Source organism: Eriocheir sinensis, chromosome 35 (assembly GCF_024679095.1).
Source record: "Eriocheir sinensis breed Jianghai 21 chromosome 35, ASM2467909v1, whole genome shotgun sequence".
NCBI lineage: Eukaryota > Metazoa > Arthropoda > Malacostraca > Decapoda > Varunidae > Eriocheir > Eriocheir sinensis.
The window spans coordinates 15,231,613-15,248,401 of record NC_066543.1 but is presented as its reverse complement, the minus strand read 5'-3'; the positions used below and the strand labels follow the sequence as shown (position 1 = coordinate 15,248,401).

Below are 16,789 nucleotides of genomic sequence, written 5' to 3'. Positions count from 1 at the left end.
ATAATTAACCATTTTAACGATAACTATATATAAAGCCAATTATTGGGGTGGAGGAGACAGTTTTTGGATCGGAAATCGGCAAAAATAAGGCTGAGTACGACAACCTGGCATCGTTGCATTGCGCCTCCTGCCCCTCGCCTGTCCGCCGCTCCTCTTCTCCCAGCCTGCCTCTCCTCGGACGGAACCACGTGCGTGACCCGTATTTTTGTGAATATTTCTCTTGATTTATGTTTATTTTTATGTTATTTTAGCTCTCACTTTGATCTGTGAGTCTCGCTGGGTAGGAATGACCGGTCTCTGATGGCGTTGTGTTCGTGTACTGGGAATAGCGAGGGTAGTGTGCTCCTGGTTCTCCTGTAAACATTGCTGGTGGCCCTCATTTCGGCTCCCCAATTTACTTCACGTGGCTATTTCAGACGCGTGATATTTTTCAGGGTGCTGTCCTTGACTAATTTTGCGTTATGCCCTATTTGTGTGCGGTTACTGACCATGTATGTGCGTGGAGTCAAGGCTAATAGGTATTTTTCTATATTGTCACCCGTCTCACAGCCATGAACACCTTGGTGCTCTATGAAGGATTTAGGGTTAAGATTCATTGGGGAATATCCACGAAAGTGTAGCCTACTAATTTCGAGATGCTGACTGCTTATTTCTGGACAAGATATGGTGCTGTTTATCATGGAGATAGTATTTTTCTCTGGAAATCACTTAATGAAATGATTGACTTAAATGCCTTTTGTGGACCCTCCGCCGCAGCCACAAAATAGCTCCCAGAGATGTTCAACTTAGACACCCGTGGGAAATCGAGGGTTTTGGGTGGGCGAGCGAGGAGGTATTTCTCACAACACTGGCTGGACCGCCACTAGACGAGGCTACGCTTTCGTGAATATTATCCGATTAATTTTATTAACGTGCCAGTATTTCATTACCTACCTTATGAAACATCACTAGCTCTTCATATATCTTTTCTACAAACATTCAACAATTATGGAAACATTTTTTTAAATTAAATTCAAGGACTTTTTTTATTGTTGAAAATAGGGGATAATATTCACGAAAGCGTAGCCTACTCTGGTGGCGGCCGCAGTCCAGCCGGTGTTGCGAGAAATGCCTCCACAGAAATAAGTTGCATATACATGTTGGGGGTTTCAGTGGGGGCTGCGCCCCCCGTGGTTAGAAGGGAGGTCGAGGGGGGTGAAGCCCCCCCCCATTAGAGGTTAGGTTATATAAAGTTTGGTTGGAGTAGTTTAATTATGCTCCCCCACCCAAATCCCGATTTCCCACAGGTCCCCCAAGTTGAACCTCTCTGCGAGCTATTAAGGGCTAACAGGGTAATAGGCTTTATTAACAGGACAGTAACCAACAGGAGTGCAGAGGCCATCCTCAGACTCTATTTATCATTAGTTAAGCCACACTCAGATTATGCTGTCCAGTTTTGGTGCCCACACTACAGAATGGACATCAACTTGCTAGAATCAGTTCAGAGGAGGATGACCAAGATCTTGATTTAGGGGCCGAGGAACCTCTCATATCAAAATAGGCTGAAACATCTAAACTTACATTCACTAGAAAGACAAAGAGTGCGGGGAGATCTGATAGAAGTATTCAAATGGATCAAGGGTTACAACAAAGGCGATATAAGTAAAGTACTGAGAATTAGCCAGCAGGATAGAATTCGCAGTAATGGATTTAAATTAGAAAAGTATAGATTTAGGAGAGATATAGGCAAGCATTGGTTTAGTAATAGGGTGGTGGGGGAATGGAATAGAGTCGGCAATCACATAGTTAGTGCAGGGACAATAGCTTGTTTTAAGAGTAGACTGGACAGCTACATGGACGAGGACGACAGGTGGCAGTGAGGTGTGGGTGTAGTAAGGTGACAGGGTACTGGTGCGTGCCTAGTACCACCGGTATAACAAGGATCAAGCCTTTACCTGTAACCCCTGTAACTACACCTCACCCATCGTGATTAGTGGGGGGGATTCTGGAGCTGCCCTGTGTAGGCCACCCGGCCTCTTGCAGTTCTTCTTATGTTCTTGTGTATTTTGCGGCTGCGGTGGCGGGTCCACAAAAGGTATTGAAAAGTCAATCATTTAGTGATTTCTGGAGAAAATTTTTATCCATGTTAAAAAGCACCAAAAAACACCCAGAATTAAAATGTTCTTGTCCAGGTTTGAGCAACGTTAATACAGTCGTCCCTCAAATAGTACAGGGGTTAGGGACCCAGGACTCCCGTACTATTCGAAAATCCGTATAAAATTAGTGCTTCCCATAGAAACTCCCTGGGCTGCATTTGAGAGAGGGAATTGGGACTCTCGGAACGTCCCGAGTCCTCTCAAACGGGTGACGCAGCAGCACGAGTTACCAACTCGGCACGTCCACTGGCTCCTGGCTTTGACAGGTGGAGCGCCTTCGTGCTGTGATGATGTCATCAGGAAACATGGCGGCCAAAATAAACACATATAAGTGTTTCCATTGCATTTCATCTCTGTACCACCATAACCAGTGGAGCTTCCTTTTCATCTTCTGTTGTAAGGAGTTCGTCAGCCAGGACAGCTAATAATGCATGTTAAACATCACTAGGGGTGGTCTGGGCACCTGAGACATCCAGACTCGCTCTCTTAAACGCACTGGCAGCAAGATCAGCGTACACCATTTTGCTGGGAGTGAGACGCCGTTACCGTAGCAACGACGAAGCTTAGTAAAAGGACGGCCTTTATCTCCACTCTTGCAGCACTCTTGGAGCACTGGCAGTTACTGCGGCAAGAATTTCTTTTACACTATGATAGATACAGCGAACACTGCTCTCATTCACGTGGTATGCTCTCCCTACCACAACGTAACTTCTCCTAAATCTGTAAGATGATGTTAGGTCTTGTTGGGGTAATGTTTGGTTTAGCTCTGTCACCTCAAAATATTATAAATGCCGTTATATTAAGGTCAAAGAATAAGATTACATGGCTTTTAACTGTGTTTTATTTTTATAAGTTCCTTGTACCTTTCTTCTTTACTACTAATGAAATTAAGTACCTACTTGAAATAATAATATTCTCTTCCTCAGCAAACTGGAATGAGCCTTGTATTATTTGTTTGTATATTCTTTTACTGATACCATTATGAATGGATAATGGTGTATATATTTTAGATTTTTGTGCTGTTTGTTCACATGGAGATGGTAAAATTTCAGTGTTGGGCTGAGTTGGCCTGCATTTTCGGAGACTTTGTTTGCCAGATTAATTTGAAATAAAAATTGAATTTTTTTTGTCAACAGCACTCATCAGCATGCAGAACGACGCTGGAGATTATGTGGACCTGTACGTCCCAAGGAAGTGCTCTGCCTCCAACCGCATCATTCATGCCAAGGACCATGCCTCCATCCAGATCAACATTGCTGAGGTAGGCCACACATAGCTGAAGAGGATGTGGAGGACTTGGGAAGGCAATGGATGCGGGTCAAAGGCATCAAAAACAGAAAGTAGAAAAGCTAGCTAAGCGCTGTTTGAGCAAAGAGTACAGAACTAATGGCCAGAAGGTCAATTTTGGTAGTGACACTTGCAGTGTCACATTATTTTAAAGTGAAAATTATTAATGCTCAGAGCAGGCTAGAAAACTGTTCACTGCTTTCATTAACCTGGAACAGTCTGAACAGGGCTGACAGGATGGGCTTATGAGATATATTGCATGTAGTGTGGGAGAGGCATATAATTTACACCACTCATAAACTCAGTCAGTTTGTTTCATATGTGACTGCAAACTTAATTTGGTATACATGCTCACACATGCACACCAGTGGTGCTCCTGTGCGCTACAGTTCTAGAAAGTTCCTTACAGGTTCGTGCTTTGCTCCCATGTACTTTAGAGGTAAAAGGTACCTTTTTTCTCTGTTTTACCGATGTGCCGGTATAGTTGAGTAGCGGTTTATGGGTGTATCAGTTATTTGAAAGGAAAATCAACATTCGCAGTAGTCTGTGTGGGGAGTCACCTGTATACATGTGCATGCATGTGTGTGTATACATTCAAATAGTAAAGTTGAGATGGTTTGGACATGTGATGAGAATGGGGGAGAATGAATTCGTGAAGAGAGTGTATGAGGGTAGGATTAATGGAGAGGGTGTCGGGGGAAGACCATCTGTGAAGTGGATCAATAGGGTGAGTGAGTATTGGAGTGAGAGAGTTGTAAGTAGCAGGATTGAGTGTGCTGAGAGGGAGTGCCAGAACAGGGAGAGATAGACACTTCTGCCGTGGCCATCCCCTGGAGGGAAGTTCCCGCGAGAGAGCAGGGCGTCGGAGATATAGATAGATAGTAAAGTTGCTTAATATACATTTTTATAGTATGCTAATCACCTATAGGCAAAGGAGGGTCTTACATTATACTTAAACCTTTGCACCTTAGAGTTGAACCTTGTGGTATGTGATATATGTATAGAGTAAAGCAAAAAGATATTCCTGTCTTACATACCCCATTTTTCCAGGTGGATGAGAGCACTGGCAGGATGACTGGAACCTACAAGACTTATGCTATCTGTGGGGATATCAGGAAGATGGTGAGATTTCAAGTTTGTCACAAACTCGCCCTCATTTATTCTTGCCACATGTCTGAACCACAGTTTGTCCATTCAACTACTCAATAACTCGTTCCCCTTATTGTCTGTCACACCCATACCAAACTCTATATACATCTTTATTACAGTCTCCATTCCTTGGCACACCACAAGCTCCTCGTATCTCATTTTCTCTGGGGGCATTCTTGTTTGCTGTGCTACATTCCAAGTCCATGATTCTGATGCATATAACAGAGCTTGTAGGGTATGAATGTCATTTCATATAACACAGATTTTACCTTTAATGTTAAACTTCATAGCTTATTACCAGTTGTAGCCTTCCAGTATTGCTGTTTGACTAAAAAAAAAATCTTTACAGGGTGAATCTGATGATTGTCTTGCTCGTCTGGCGAAGAAAGATTCAATCCTCCCCAAGTAAGTTGTTGCTACTCATTGATAGTTGTTAAAGTTTTGTATGTAATATATTGGATTCATGTTTATTTTACAAAACTTTTTTCAGTTAGATTTTGTTGTCTTGGTCTTGAATATATTTATGTTGGTAACTTATTATAATAGTATTACCTCAACATTTTGTCTTATTTATTAATATAGTGAACATGAATAACTTGACTGACACTTCTGTTTTCTCTCCACAGGAATTACTAAATAAAAATGGTCTAGTAAATATATTTTTATTTCAACCTTTTAAATATTATGTATATATCCATCAAGAAGGAAAAAAAATGTCGAAAGTATACTTTTAACTGTTCATATCATCAGGTAATAGGTGACAAACTTCTGATTTAGGAGAGATTCACAAGGTTGCTATGCTGCTATGGATGGATGATTTTTATTATCATCATCAAGTGAAGCTTGCCTTAATTAGAGTTATCTTTTCATTATTGCTGGTTAAGATCATAAGTAATTTCATTTAGTTATTGATGTATATGCCTTTTCCATGCATTTAAACTGTTCATGAACTCTATTTTGGATTATCAGTCCCTTAGATCATCCAGATTTGTACAGTGAAAACCTTCTAAGAGACATTGCGAATTGCTTCTTTTACAGTTATAATACATTTATTCACTTAATAGTATACACCAAATGTTCAAGTAGGTTCACAACGTGCAACCAGCCTCTTGTGGACTCCTTACGTTCTTATGTTCGCTTAAACTCTGATGTCATGAAAGCTCCACCTGTAGGAGAATAGTTTAGGTCTATTGATCTATTGGTTCTAACTAATATAAATATAAAGAACATGAGGATGCCATTTGAAGGGCTCATGATAAGCTATGATGCTTGTTTCTTATGAACTTACTAAGGGATTAGTTTGGAGATTGACATGTGCCAAGTAGAGCCCAGTTGGAGGGTCACTCAGAGCCGTAGCGATGGAGACACTTTTTCTTATGTTTGGAGTGTAAATGAGGGAGGGGGTGAGATGGTTGTGCATTCCCATCAGGGTGTCTCGACCACTAATTCATACACACCAGGAGCATGGTAGCAGGTATGGCATCAGCATAAAACCAATTGATTGTCGTATCTTGGGCCTGGCGGAGGGGAGTACTGGGGCAACACTAATATTGTGGTATGTTGTTTTTGGCAAAGTGACAGCAGTTTTTTTTTTTTTTTTTGTTGTTTTTCTGCACCTTGTGAACTGGTAAGATACTGCCCAGCAAGTTTTTGTTGTGCCAGACTATTTTTAGAAAGGAACTGGTGTGCTGATCATGGTTCAGCAAATTTTACATGCACAGTCACCCCATCCACACTACAATGATAATAATGTAATTCAATAAGATTTTACTGATTTTACCTAGATATTTAACATGTCCCAATATGAATGGCAGTTTATAACATCAAGCAACAAGAGTCGCAATGCAGTGAATCACCTGTCCCCACAAGTCAGGTTTGTACACTCACTTTCTTCACCAAGACCCTCGTGCAAGAATTTGTAGTCAAGTTGAGGTATTCCTATATAGTACTGTATGGGTCATTGCAGCCTTTAGAAGATATACCTTTAGCATTTTTTTATTATTTTTTTTAATTATTATTAATATTATTTTTAATCAACACAAGTAAATGTAATGAAGCCTGGAAAGGTTAGAGTTAGACAATCGATCTAAAAGACGTGAGGAAGCAGGTACTCATCAGAAAGTAATTTTGTATTTTCTTGACTGGTCAAATTTAAAGAAATGTGCTAGGTTTAATACAGTAAGGTATTTTTTACATGCTCAGTAACTACCTCTTCAATAATTGTACTCCAAGATGGTAAGCAATGATCACCAGCCGCTAGAAAGGAAACTTAGTGGTCCCTAGTTCATTTAAATTAGATTTGTTTCATATTAGCTAACCTTAATAAACTTTAGCCCGGTGCATAAGGCTGATCAAACAGTTGCCCCGATATGAAATAAGCATATCTCGGTAAACAAACCAAGGCAGGAATGCTCTAGTCTAGAGGCCTCGCCATCACCCGTCCCTTGTCCCTGCCTGGGGTATGGCATGCGCCGTACCCAAATATGCCACCCCTCTTACTCCACATCAGGGTACTCAGGACAATGGTGGGACAAGTGATAGGATAATGAAGTATGTGCAAAGACGCAAAATTGTTTATTTATTTTATTTTATTTATTATTATTATTATTTTTATTTTTGGTGGGTCAACCGGGACTCAACCCTGCCCTTCCCCTCCCTCTGGAATCGAACTACCAACAGCTGCCAAATGCGTGCAGCAGACCGCAGGGCCGTATTGTCTCTCTCTCTCTCTCTCTCTCTCTCTCTCTCTCTCTGTAATGCCGGGATGTGAAGGCAGGAGAAGAAACTTAGAAGTATAAGGAAAAGACGTAGGTTAAGTCATTATAAGTGATTACAAGTATGTTATAGGTTGTGATCAAGAATACCGACTTACAATTTCTTTCATATCTATGATGGCTTTATAGTGACTTATAATTACTCATAACTACTTATGCTCACTTATAACTACTTGTAATCATTTATAATGCGTTAACCTACGTCTTTTCCTTATACTTCTAAGTTTCTTCTCCTGCCTTCACATCCCCGTCATTACATCTCGTGTGGTATGCCAGACTGGTATGCATCCAGCATCCACTAATTTGACTATATATATATATATATATATATATATATATATATATATATATATATATATATATATGACTTGCTTTGTAGGCCGAATTCAATCTATAACTGCATGCATTGATTTGTTAGTTTGTTAAGAACACTTTAGTTTCATGTGATCGTCATGACATCATGAAGGGAAAATAGAACAACCACATCGCTTGCAGTAGTTGTAGTAGTTGATAAAGATATAACAACATGCTAAATATTCAAATATGTCATTGAAACAAATAAAACGGCAATCGGTCTAGGAGGGCTCTAGGCGAACACATGAAAACGGTGTCCCCATTACGTCAGAATAGAAAACGGGAACTCGATGTAAACAAACCCTAAATTTAGATATCTCTTATTTTCGCGAATGAGACTGTCTTTAAAACACGCATTCACTATTTGTTAGACTGCGTATAAGAGTCCATGAACGGGATTAAAGGTGTCAACATCACTTAGTCTCATCTGAGTTTCATAACAAAGACTCATAAACGTTTATTGATTGTGGCAATGCGCACGGCGGGTCGCTAGCAGTGGCTCGCCCGCGCCGCCGAGCCTCAGATCACCATGGCAGCTGGTTGGGGGTGGGCGTTCAAACATTTCGTGCTGTGTGTCCTGGTGTGTGCTGGCCATGTGTTTGCGGGGCGCCGTGTTCCAGTTAGAGTTGAAGCCATATTCACATCTGGAGACAGCCATGGGTGGAAGGCCAATGACGGGGCAGTGGTGGTGGCCGGCGAGGAGACTCAGTTGGAGCTGTGGGGCTCAGGACTGTCCAGGGGAGTGGAGGTTGGGCTGACGGCGGCGCAGGGGGTGCAAGGGACTCCGTGCCGGGCCCTTGTCACGCCCCCTCTTGCTCCTGACCCTGGCACTGCCACTCATAACTACGCGTCGTACACCGTCCCGGCCAGCGACACCGAGCCCATCCCCGTGGAGGTCGAGATGGAGCTGTATGTGTGTACACAGGAGCAACACCCGGTCAGCAGTAAAGGCCGCACTCGTCACGCCGGGGGATGGGTTCACCAGGGACGCAACGGCCGCCTACTGCTGAAGGCCAACCCTCCACCCGTCCACAGGCTGAGGTGAGCATTAAGTTAACAGACAGAGACAGACAGGAGGCCCACTCTTGTGTTGGGAAGGAGCCCACGCGGTGATACCGCCTTCTCTCTAATCAGGCTGAGAACAATTTTATCAACGACGTCGGTATGTCTCGATTGATATCAGTAACTGGCTTCCCCAAGATAGTGTTGTATTACCTCCACAACAAGTTTTCTTTTACCACTTGTTCAAACATTGTTGAGGCGAAGGGTGCGTGGAGACATGATCGAGGTTTATAAATGGATGAAGGGCTTTAAGAAGGGAGACATTCATAAGGTTTTGTTGGTAAGAGAACCGGGTAGGACATGAAGTAATGGGTTTAAACTGGATAAATTCAGATTCAACAGGGACATAGGCAAAAATTGGTTTACTAACAGGGTGGTGGATGAGTGGAATAGGCTTAGCAGTCATGTGGTGAGTGCCAATACAATTGTCACATTAAAAAATAGACTAGATAAATTCATGGACAGCGATATTAGGTGGGGTTAGATACACGGGAGCTTAGGGTCAAAGGAGCTGCCTCGTACAGGCCTACCGGCCTCTTGTAGACTCCTGCGTTCTTATGTTCTTATGAGTGTTGACAGTCAGTAACAGAAACCTCAAGGCATTAACACTCAGTGACTGACCGTCTTCATAACTGACGCGCATTGTGTCTCCCCGTAATTATATGTGGAGGAAAAGATACGTGAGCTTCAGCAAAAGGTAACCAACAGCTTTGCTCGCCTCGTGACAGCGAGTGATAAGCCTGGGCGCCACGTTGGTAAACAAGTGCCAGGACCCATCACCGCGGCATACCTCGGCAGCCAGGGTGCCATTCTCACCTTATTGGTTAGGTAATCTGTTATTTGTTTTGTCAGAGCTGTGAGTCTTGGCTACCTTGCTTAAGTGGCATATTTGGTTACCTGTTTTATTAAGTGAGAATTATGTCATTTAATATATCGTAAATGAAAGTGTTGTGTCGCTTGGTCCATTGCGTGGCAGAGAAAGTAACGTGCTGCTACAGTCAAGTTATACTTTGTGGCCCCACGAGTGTGAACGGTAGTGCGGTAACATACTACCGGTGTTGATGATGGTTTGCTTTCATCTGCGAAACTTTACCTTTGTTTATCATTATTTTTTTCTGGGCATTTCATCTTAAATTAATGCATTCTACAAAATCACTGTTGCGTGCTTGAGAGCTACAGTGCCATACATCACATCGTTTAGTGAGGCTCGACTTGCTGAAAGACTGTTCTTGATCTGCCGGTAAACTGTCGGTAATTCTAGTCGTTCAGTGATATGGTGAAGTTGGAGGGAAAAGAGGCAGACGGCCGCTGTCGGGGATAATATGACCAAGAGGGAAATTTTAGACGTCAGTCGACCAAACATTTGAAGCATCTGCCACTGTGTTTCCTGTGATGCGTGACTGCGGCGTGAGGCACTAATGAAACCGAAGAACTGCTAAGGGGATGTACCTGAATCAGGATGATTAACCTGTTAGCGTTGAAATTATACGTTGCTCAGTGTTGGATAACCACTTCCAGACTTATCATATGTGTTACTATGTAAATTAGATAAGTAAAGCTTCCGCCCATTATTTTGTGCAAATCATAATGTCCTTAGTTTAACTGACGGGCTGGCGTGCCAGCAGTTGTGGGCTATCCATCTACGTACCACTGATAGGGGAATCATGACAGTAATTTGGAGTAGCTAACCAGGTGAGTGCACGTCCCGGGGGCCAAGGCAAACAGCAGCTCCGGGATATCCGGTAGGGAAGGCGATGAAAGATGGAGCAAAAAGTATATACATGACTAGACGGTGCAACACTATCGGAGGGAGATGGTGGCGCTTAGAAAACGCTCTTTTGAGCTAAACATGGAAAAGGTTTACTGATTACCCCAGAGCCAGATAGGTAAATTTTGGCCACTCGCTACCCAGACACCATCGTGCCTCATTACTGCTCTTGCTCCGTCTCCTATCCAGCGTTCCTGGCTGAACACTAAATGCTGTTTTTTTTTAATATTACCATTTTTATCTACTAATGGTTAGCTTGTATTGAGGCAGCAGCGCTGGATTGGAGGCAGTGAGCATGAGCAGCATAGAGGTGGCATCTGGGGGGCGCATGTCTAAACTCTCCCTGTCCACGGGTCTGCCCCCAGCGGCTCCGCATCCGGGAGGAGAGACTCATTCTTGCACAAGGAGGAACAGTTCGATGATAGTATGCAACTTTGCGTAACAGGTGCATATCCCTCGATATTTGTTGTATGTAGCACGTTAGCTCATACTCTTCAACTCAGTGTGAAATCCTGGCTGATTATTTTATTATTATTTTTTTTTTGTATGTGTGTGTGTGTGTGTGTGTGTGTGTGTGTGTGTGTGTGTATGTGGTTTTGCATATATGAAAACTCAGTTCTTCTGCATGAAATTAAAATCATTATAACTAAGTCGTTCTGGCAATTAAGACGGTTGATGCGTGCCGACCGCCGATACCTGGCCTTATTTATTCCTCTGCTTCCAAACGCTTAATTAATCAGGTGTAATGCGGGACGGGGCTTGGGGTCGTTGACACACGTTTCGATCTCAGAATACTCGTTTTATAAGGATTTTATTGAATACAGAAATAATAATTGTTCAAGAACTTGATCCAGCGTCGTCAAAGTGAAAACAACAAAAAATATCGTATCCACTGAACTTTTCGGGCCCTTCAGTCAGGCACAAAGTTTGGTGGGCCCAAGGGTCGAGGGGTGGGGTGGGGGTTACCAGGAGTGGGTGTGCGCTGGGGTGAGATGAGGGGATGATCTGCACAAGTTTCAGGGTGAGAGGAAAGGGAAGCAGTGGAGAGACGAAGGCGGCATAGTGTGACATGTAGTTGGAGGACGATGTGTGTCGTTATTCCTCAACTCTGACCTTTAACTTCCCCGTTGCGTACAGGGACGAGATATAAATAGCCGTGTGTATGGTCATGCTTGTCATTGCCTGCAGCAGCTTGTATTATAGTATCCATCTCACCAATAATGCGTTGTGACGAGAGATCAGTACATAAATAAATTGTAAAGGTTGAATTGCGTAATGGCGAATGTATCTATTAAAACTACCTTGTCTGTGACCCAAGTGCGCGGTGGAGTTCCCCGCCCCTGCGGCAGGTTGGCGAAATCATTCAGGGTTGTTTCCTTTACTCCGACTTTTCTTTGAGAGTATATATTTGTAACTAATGTTGCGTGTATGCTTTGAATATTTTTTTTGTACAGCCCTTGGCCTGTCCAATTGCTGTAAGAAAAAAAATCTGAAACCCGCAGATGTTAGTCATGGCATATCATCATTTTAAGTGAATGAAGTCGAAATCTCGGTAAACAGGCCATGGAGGAAGAGGAAGAGCCGTTCGTAGGTTAATTGTATTGAGGCTTTGGTTGCTGCTGTTGCTGTTGCTGGTTGTGAGTGGGCGATGAAAGGTGGACACCGCCCCACATTTCGGTGATCTTCAAGCTTCGAAAATTTCCCCTCGGACTTCGTAGCCAAGTATACCTGCAGATCTTTAATTCAGTAGGATTCGCAATACCTGTGACCACGTTTATCGTATCGTGTCAGAACGTAAAATGGTAGACAGATCCAACTCGACGCATTATCTAGAAGCAAAATACACCTAGGTTGTGAGACGTATACTACACCTCGGCTCCACAATAGTTCTCAATGGTGCCGGCCTTGAACTAAAGCGTGAAGCCCAACAGTGGTGAGAAGGGCAGCCTGGCACCCCTTCACCCCTCTCCTGCCTTACTGTCACTTGCACCGTTGCTCACCTGCCGGGGTGAGTGTGGGGGGTCGAGAATCACTTCGAGGAAAGAGAAAGAGAGAAAGGGAAATTCATATGATGTCAATAGACGCGAAACGTATTGTGCCCATTTCTTTTACACCTCGTAATCAGGGAATCCACTAACACTAACCATTGCAATGATGAGCTTACGCATTACAAACTCGGTCCTGAACGGAATATTCACCGTCATCATTATTGGCACAATCATCATCATCATCATCATCGGTATCCAGACTCTCTCTCTCTCTCTCTCTCTCTCTCCAGGTTCCCTAAGTTAATGCATCCCAATGGACCGTATTGGCTATACAGTCAGCGCCACACGTGGCCGCTCAGTGAACTGTCAAAGCAGTACTTTCCATATAACTCAAGTTATGTACTTCGTACTAGAGTGCGTCTGAGGCTGCCTCCAGGATACAAGGCCTTGGTGCCGCCACAGCTCCAAGCCAACGACTGCACACACTTTACTCCTTCCTGATTTCCTGACTACTATTTGACATGAAAAAAAAAATTGAAATCGGGTAGAAGTGAAGTGTGTGCAATCATCGGCTTGGGGCAACGGCGGCATCATGGCCGTGTATCCCTGAGACAGCCTCAGACGCACTCTAGTCTATAACTTGAACTCTATGGAAAATTCAGCCAGGAGTTGAGTGGCCACATGTGGCGCTGCCTGTATAGACAATACCGTCCATTACATAAAACAACAACAAAAATCATTAAACGGGGTCGTTTTTGTCGTCCTCTAATTTTCGTTTCCGTCCTGACTCAAAATTTCAATGGTTCATTGTTGACTATATTGACAAAAGAACAAATAAATAGCTTGTGTTTAGTTCTGCGTTTTATTGCTTTCACCATCTCGTGATTAGATGGAATTCGTGTGAGAGGTCAGTGTTGTTTTGTCAGTGTTTCTCCCAGCACTCGGTCTTCTCACTTTGCAAGGGAAGCAGTACAATACCACCCGCAGTCTTCCACCGACAGGAATCTTTTGCCTTTGACAAATAGCGATTAAATCTTTCCTGATGGATTGTTGGTTAAATGTTGACTGACGCCCCGTGTATCTAGTGAATGGCTAGCTGAGGGACGGAAAGCTGAGTCACAGGCGAATTTTATCATGTTAGTATACCCATGTGGCACTCGAACATCTATTTAAAAACATGCATTACATCACATCCGCCTCTCGTTACCGAGGAGTGCTGGGGGGCGAGGTGGCACGGCACAGCACGCCATGGAGGCAGTCTTGAGGGGCGCACATCGAGGCCACACATTTTTAGGAGTAGTTTGTGAGAAAAAAATATAGAGAGAAATTGTGTTTTTTCGTATCGGCTTCACAGACAGCAGACACGATGCTCTCTGGCGAGACGTCCAGGGCTGTGTCGCTCCTCCATTCATGCAGTATATAGTACATAGAAACTTCACGCACCATACTATCTCTCGTCTTATGAGATTCTGCTTGGCTTAGAGCATAGCTTGTGAAGATGGGAGACCCTGCCTTGGTGGGATACATTATACTTAATAACTGGGGGCTGGTATCTCAGCACCAGGGCCCGGCCTCATAGAGGGCCCGGCCGCCCGGGCATGATGTGTGTAAATTAAGATATACTTAGGGGCCCGGAATTACTTGCAGCACCAGGGGCCAATGGTAGCTCTGTCTGACGCTGCCTACCACACAAGCTAACCCACTTTTAGGGGGTTGGTCATTCACGAAGCGAGTGTCTACATATCTAACAGTAACTAATACTTGCACAATGATGCTGGCAACATATCTAATAATAACTAATGTATCAGAGTGCCAACATTCATCATCACTCATACCTACCATACATTAATAACTTTTTGGGCTGATCACTACTAAATCTCGTGATGAGGAATGAACTCTTAATAAAGGCTAAATAACTTGACAAACAAGTGAAAATTCACTTCACTGTCGTGCTATGTCACTAATCTTTGCTTGACACTACTGGAAAAAAACTGAATCTGCCGGTGTGTTACAGGTTGACGCTGGAAGCCCCAGCCAGGACTGAGGAAACACTGTCTCTTCTCGTTTATTGTGTATGACATGTAGGTTTTACGTCTTTTGATGGATTCGGCAGAAAGTTAAAAAAATCACTTCATAATTTTCGTTAACATTTCCCAGGCCTGTGGCAAAGTCCCAAGGCGGAAGCTGACGTATTATTGCGTCTGTGCTGCGGGTCGGTCATGGCAGCCGCGTTGGTGGCAATGTGCCGATTCACACACATCCTCTTACCATCGGCTGTGCCAGCCGTGGTGGCGGCCGCCAAAGGCGTGCGACAGGGCTCGCCCACGTCATGTCTATTGTTCATTATGTTCGTCAACGACCTTATCAATCTAATGAAGAAGAACTGCAGGCAAAACTGGGTCTTATCTTGGTAGCAGTGCCTGATGTTGATGGGTGACACCTTCCTCCGCCCCACTACTAGACACGGCATGACGGCAAAGCTGCCATTGCTAAACGACTTCTGCAAACACAATAAAATGGTAATCAGCGGAAGAAAAAATATTTTGTGATGAGCGGCAGCGATGTTGATCGTGTGCCTTGTGTGGGGCGGGGATGAGGGCGTCGGGGGGCCGCCCGTACGTTTACCTGGGGAGTATGTGCAGCTCCGTCTCGTCGGCGATTAGTGTACACACACATAAAAAAAAGTCTCATTTTTAAGTTAATATTCACCGTTTTATGTTGAGCGTAAACTATTTAAGGCAGTTTTAATGTCGCCAGTGCTGTGTGGGTGCGGGTCATGACTCGCTCGGGACCTACGGCCTTTGATTAAACTGTATAATAAGGGTATTAAGCAGTTGTTATGTGTCCTTATGACCACATGTAGCGATCCGATTTATGTCTACTTATGGTTCCCACCTCTGCGCGCCCTGGTCACGCACTTCTTTTCCCCTCTACTCAGGCAAGACTGAGATGACATTGTTGATGACCCTTTGACTCACGTTGTGAATTGTTTTTCGCCACTAGAGCTCCTCCAGCAGACATCAGTAATCATAACGCCGACGATGCTGGCACGGCTATGGACTCCTTACGGCTTTTCATACTTCTCTGTCACTCCTGTTGAAGGCTAACGGGCAGTCTTTTATCCGCCTCCTTGTTATGGGTCACTGTCTGGTGAGCGAAACCGACAGATGAAACTTAAGAGGTCATCCTTGGTTGCTTTCTCTTCAAGGATCCACTTTGTCCGTGCGCCTCCATACAGACAGAGCTGCACGTGGTATAGACCATACACAGCACATTTGCTTGGTTGCACTGGTTGCTGTTGATGAATGACGCCGTTCTCCTCTCCATTGTTAGACACGGCATGACGGCCAAGTTATCTTCGTCTTTGTCAAATGACTGCAAACACTGGGATAGATAGTAGTCATTGGCGGGGGTATCACTGGCCGGGCCCAACCGCCCTTCCCCTCCATCCTACTCCTCTCCACCCAACTACAGGAAGCTCCTACCTAAACTTTAGACCTCTTCTATTTACAAGAATCCGTTTTAGATCACTGATCTGGCCGAAGAACCCGTGTTCTATTTGCCAACGAGATCTGGATTCTCGTGATATGGTGGATCCGGATCCGGATCTGCCTGATCCAGACCCCGAGGTGGGTTGTAGCCAAGACCAAGACCAACTGCAAGAGCAAGAGCCCACAGTCCAGCCAAGGATTGCCGGCAGAACGTCCTCGTCACTATCTTGGCTTCTATCTTTCCTCCGGTCAAAGAAAACTTGAAGCAGTCGCGGTATGCACGGGCCCTGCCCTGCCATTGTGTGTGTGTGTGTGTGTGTGTGTGTGTGTGTGTGTGCACGCTTTGTTTTGATCTGTCGCTCTTCCAGAGGCGTTCTATTTACCCAGAGCGAATCCAGATCAGATTCAGATCAGGGCCAGTGATCCAGAGCTGATCAGTGTTCTAAATAGAAGAGGTCTAAAAGACCTCTATTGTGAACGTTTATCATCGTAGAAGAGAGTAGCACCCCCTGCCATCTCGGGCCGTCGCGCTGACACCAGTGCCCGCAGACCCGCTCACCCCGCGCTGTTTGGTGGCTGCCGCTGACGTGGCTGCGTAAAAAGTTTGAGCTAGTGCTGCCGGCCCGAAATACACAATTTATGGGTAACCCAGGATTGTGGGCGAGTCCGATGTAAAGGGTGGGTTCTGACAGTCTCGTATGTTATAAAGTTTGTGCTGGCACTCCCGAGTCTGTCGAGGCTTCGTGACTGGGGTTTGTTATCCTCGTGAGAAGAAGCATCA

At 44.2% G+C, this 16,789-nt stretch overlaps 2 protein-coding genes across 4 annotated transcripts in view; both read left to right on the top strand.

Moving 5' to 3' along the window:
- The first annotated feature begins 39 nt into the window (after nt 1-39).
- On the top strand, nt 40-5,226 carry LOC127007468 (40S ribosomal protein S21-like). Its single transcript, XM_050878526.1, has 5 exons — nt 40-188; nt 3,272-3,396; nt 4,473-4,544; nt 4,921-4,976; nt 5,198-5,226. Exons 2-5 carry the CDS (start codon nt 3,283-3,285, stop codon nt 5,205-5,207), a joined length of 252 nt encoding a protein of 83 aa, XP_050734483.1. The 5' UTR covers nt 40-188; nt 3,272-3,282; the 3' UTR covers nt 5,208-5,226.
- Nucleotides 5,227-7,940: 2,714 nt separating this feature from the next.
- The window catches only part of LOC127007467 (unextended protein-like), a 113,934-nt gene continuing 105,085 nt past the window's right edge, over nt 7,941-16,789 (top strand). For 2 of the 3 annotated variants that reach the window (XR_007760262.1, XM_050878524.1), the window contains exon 1: nt 7,942-8,740. Coding sequence is in view for 2 of the 3 variants with exons in the window: in XM_050878524.1 (XP_050734481.1) it covers nt 8,229-8,740 (512 nt within the window). In the remaining variant the exon portion in view is untranslated. Of the gene's footprint in view, nt 8,741-16,789 lie in introns of all 3 variants that reach the window. The other variant, XM_050878525.1, reaches the window with a different exon arrangement.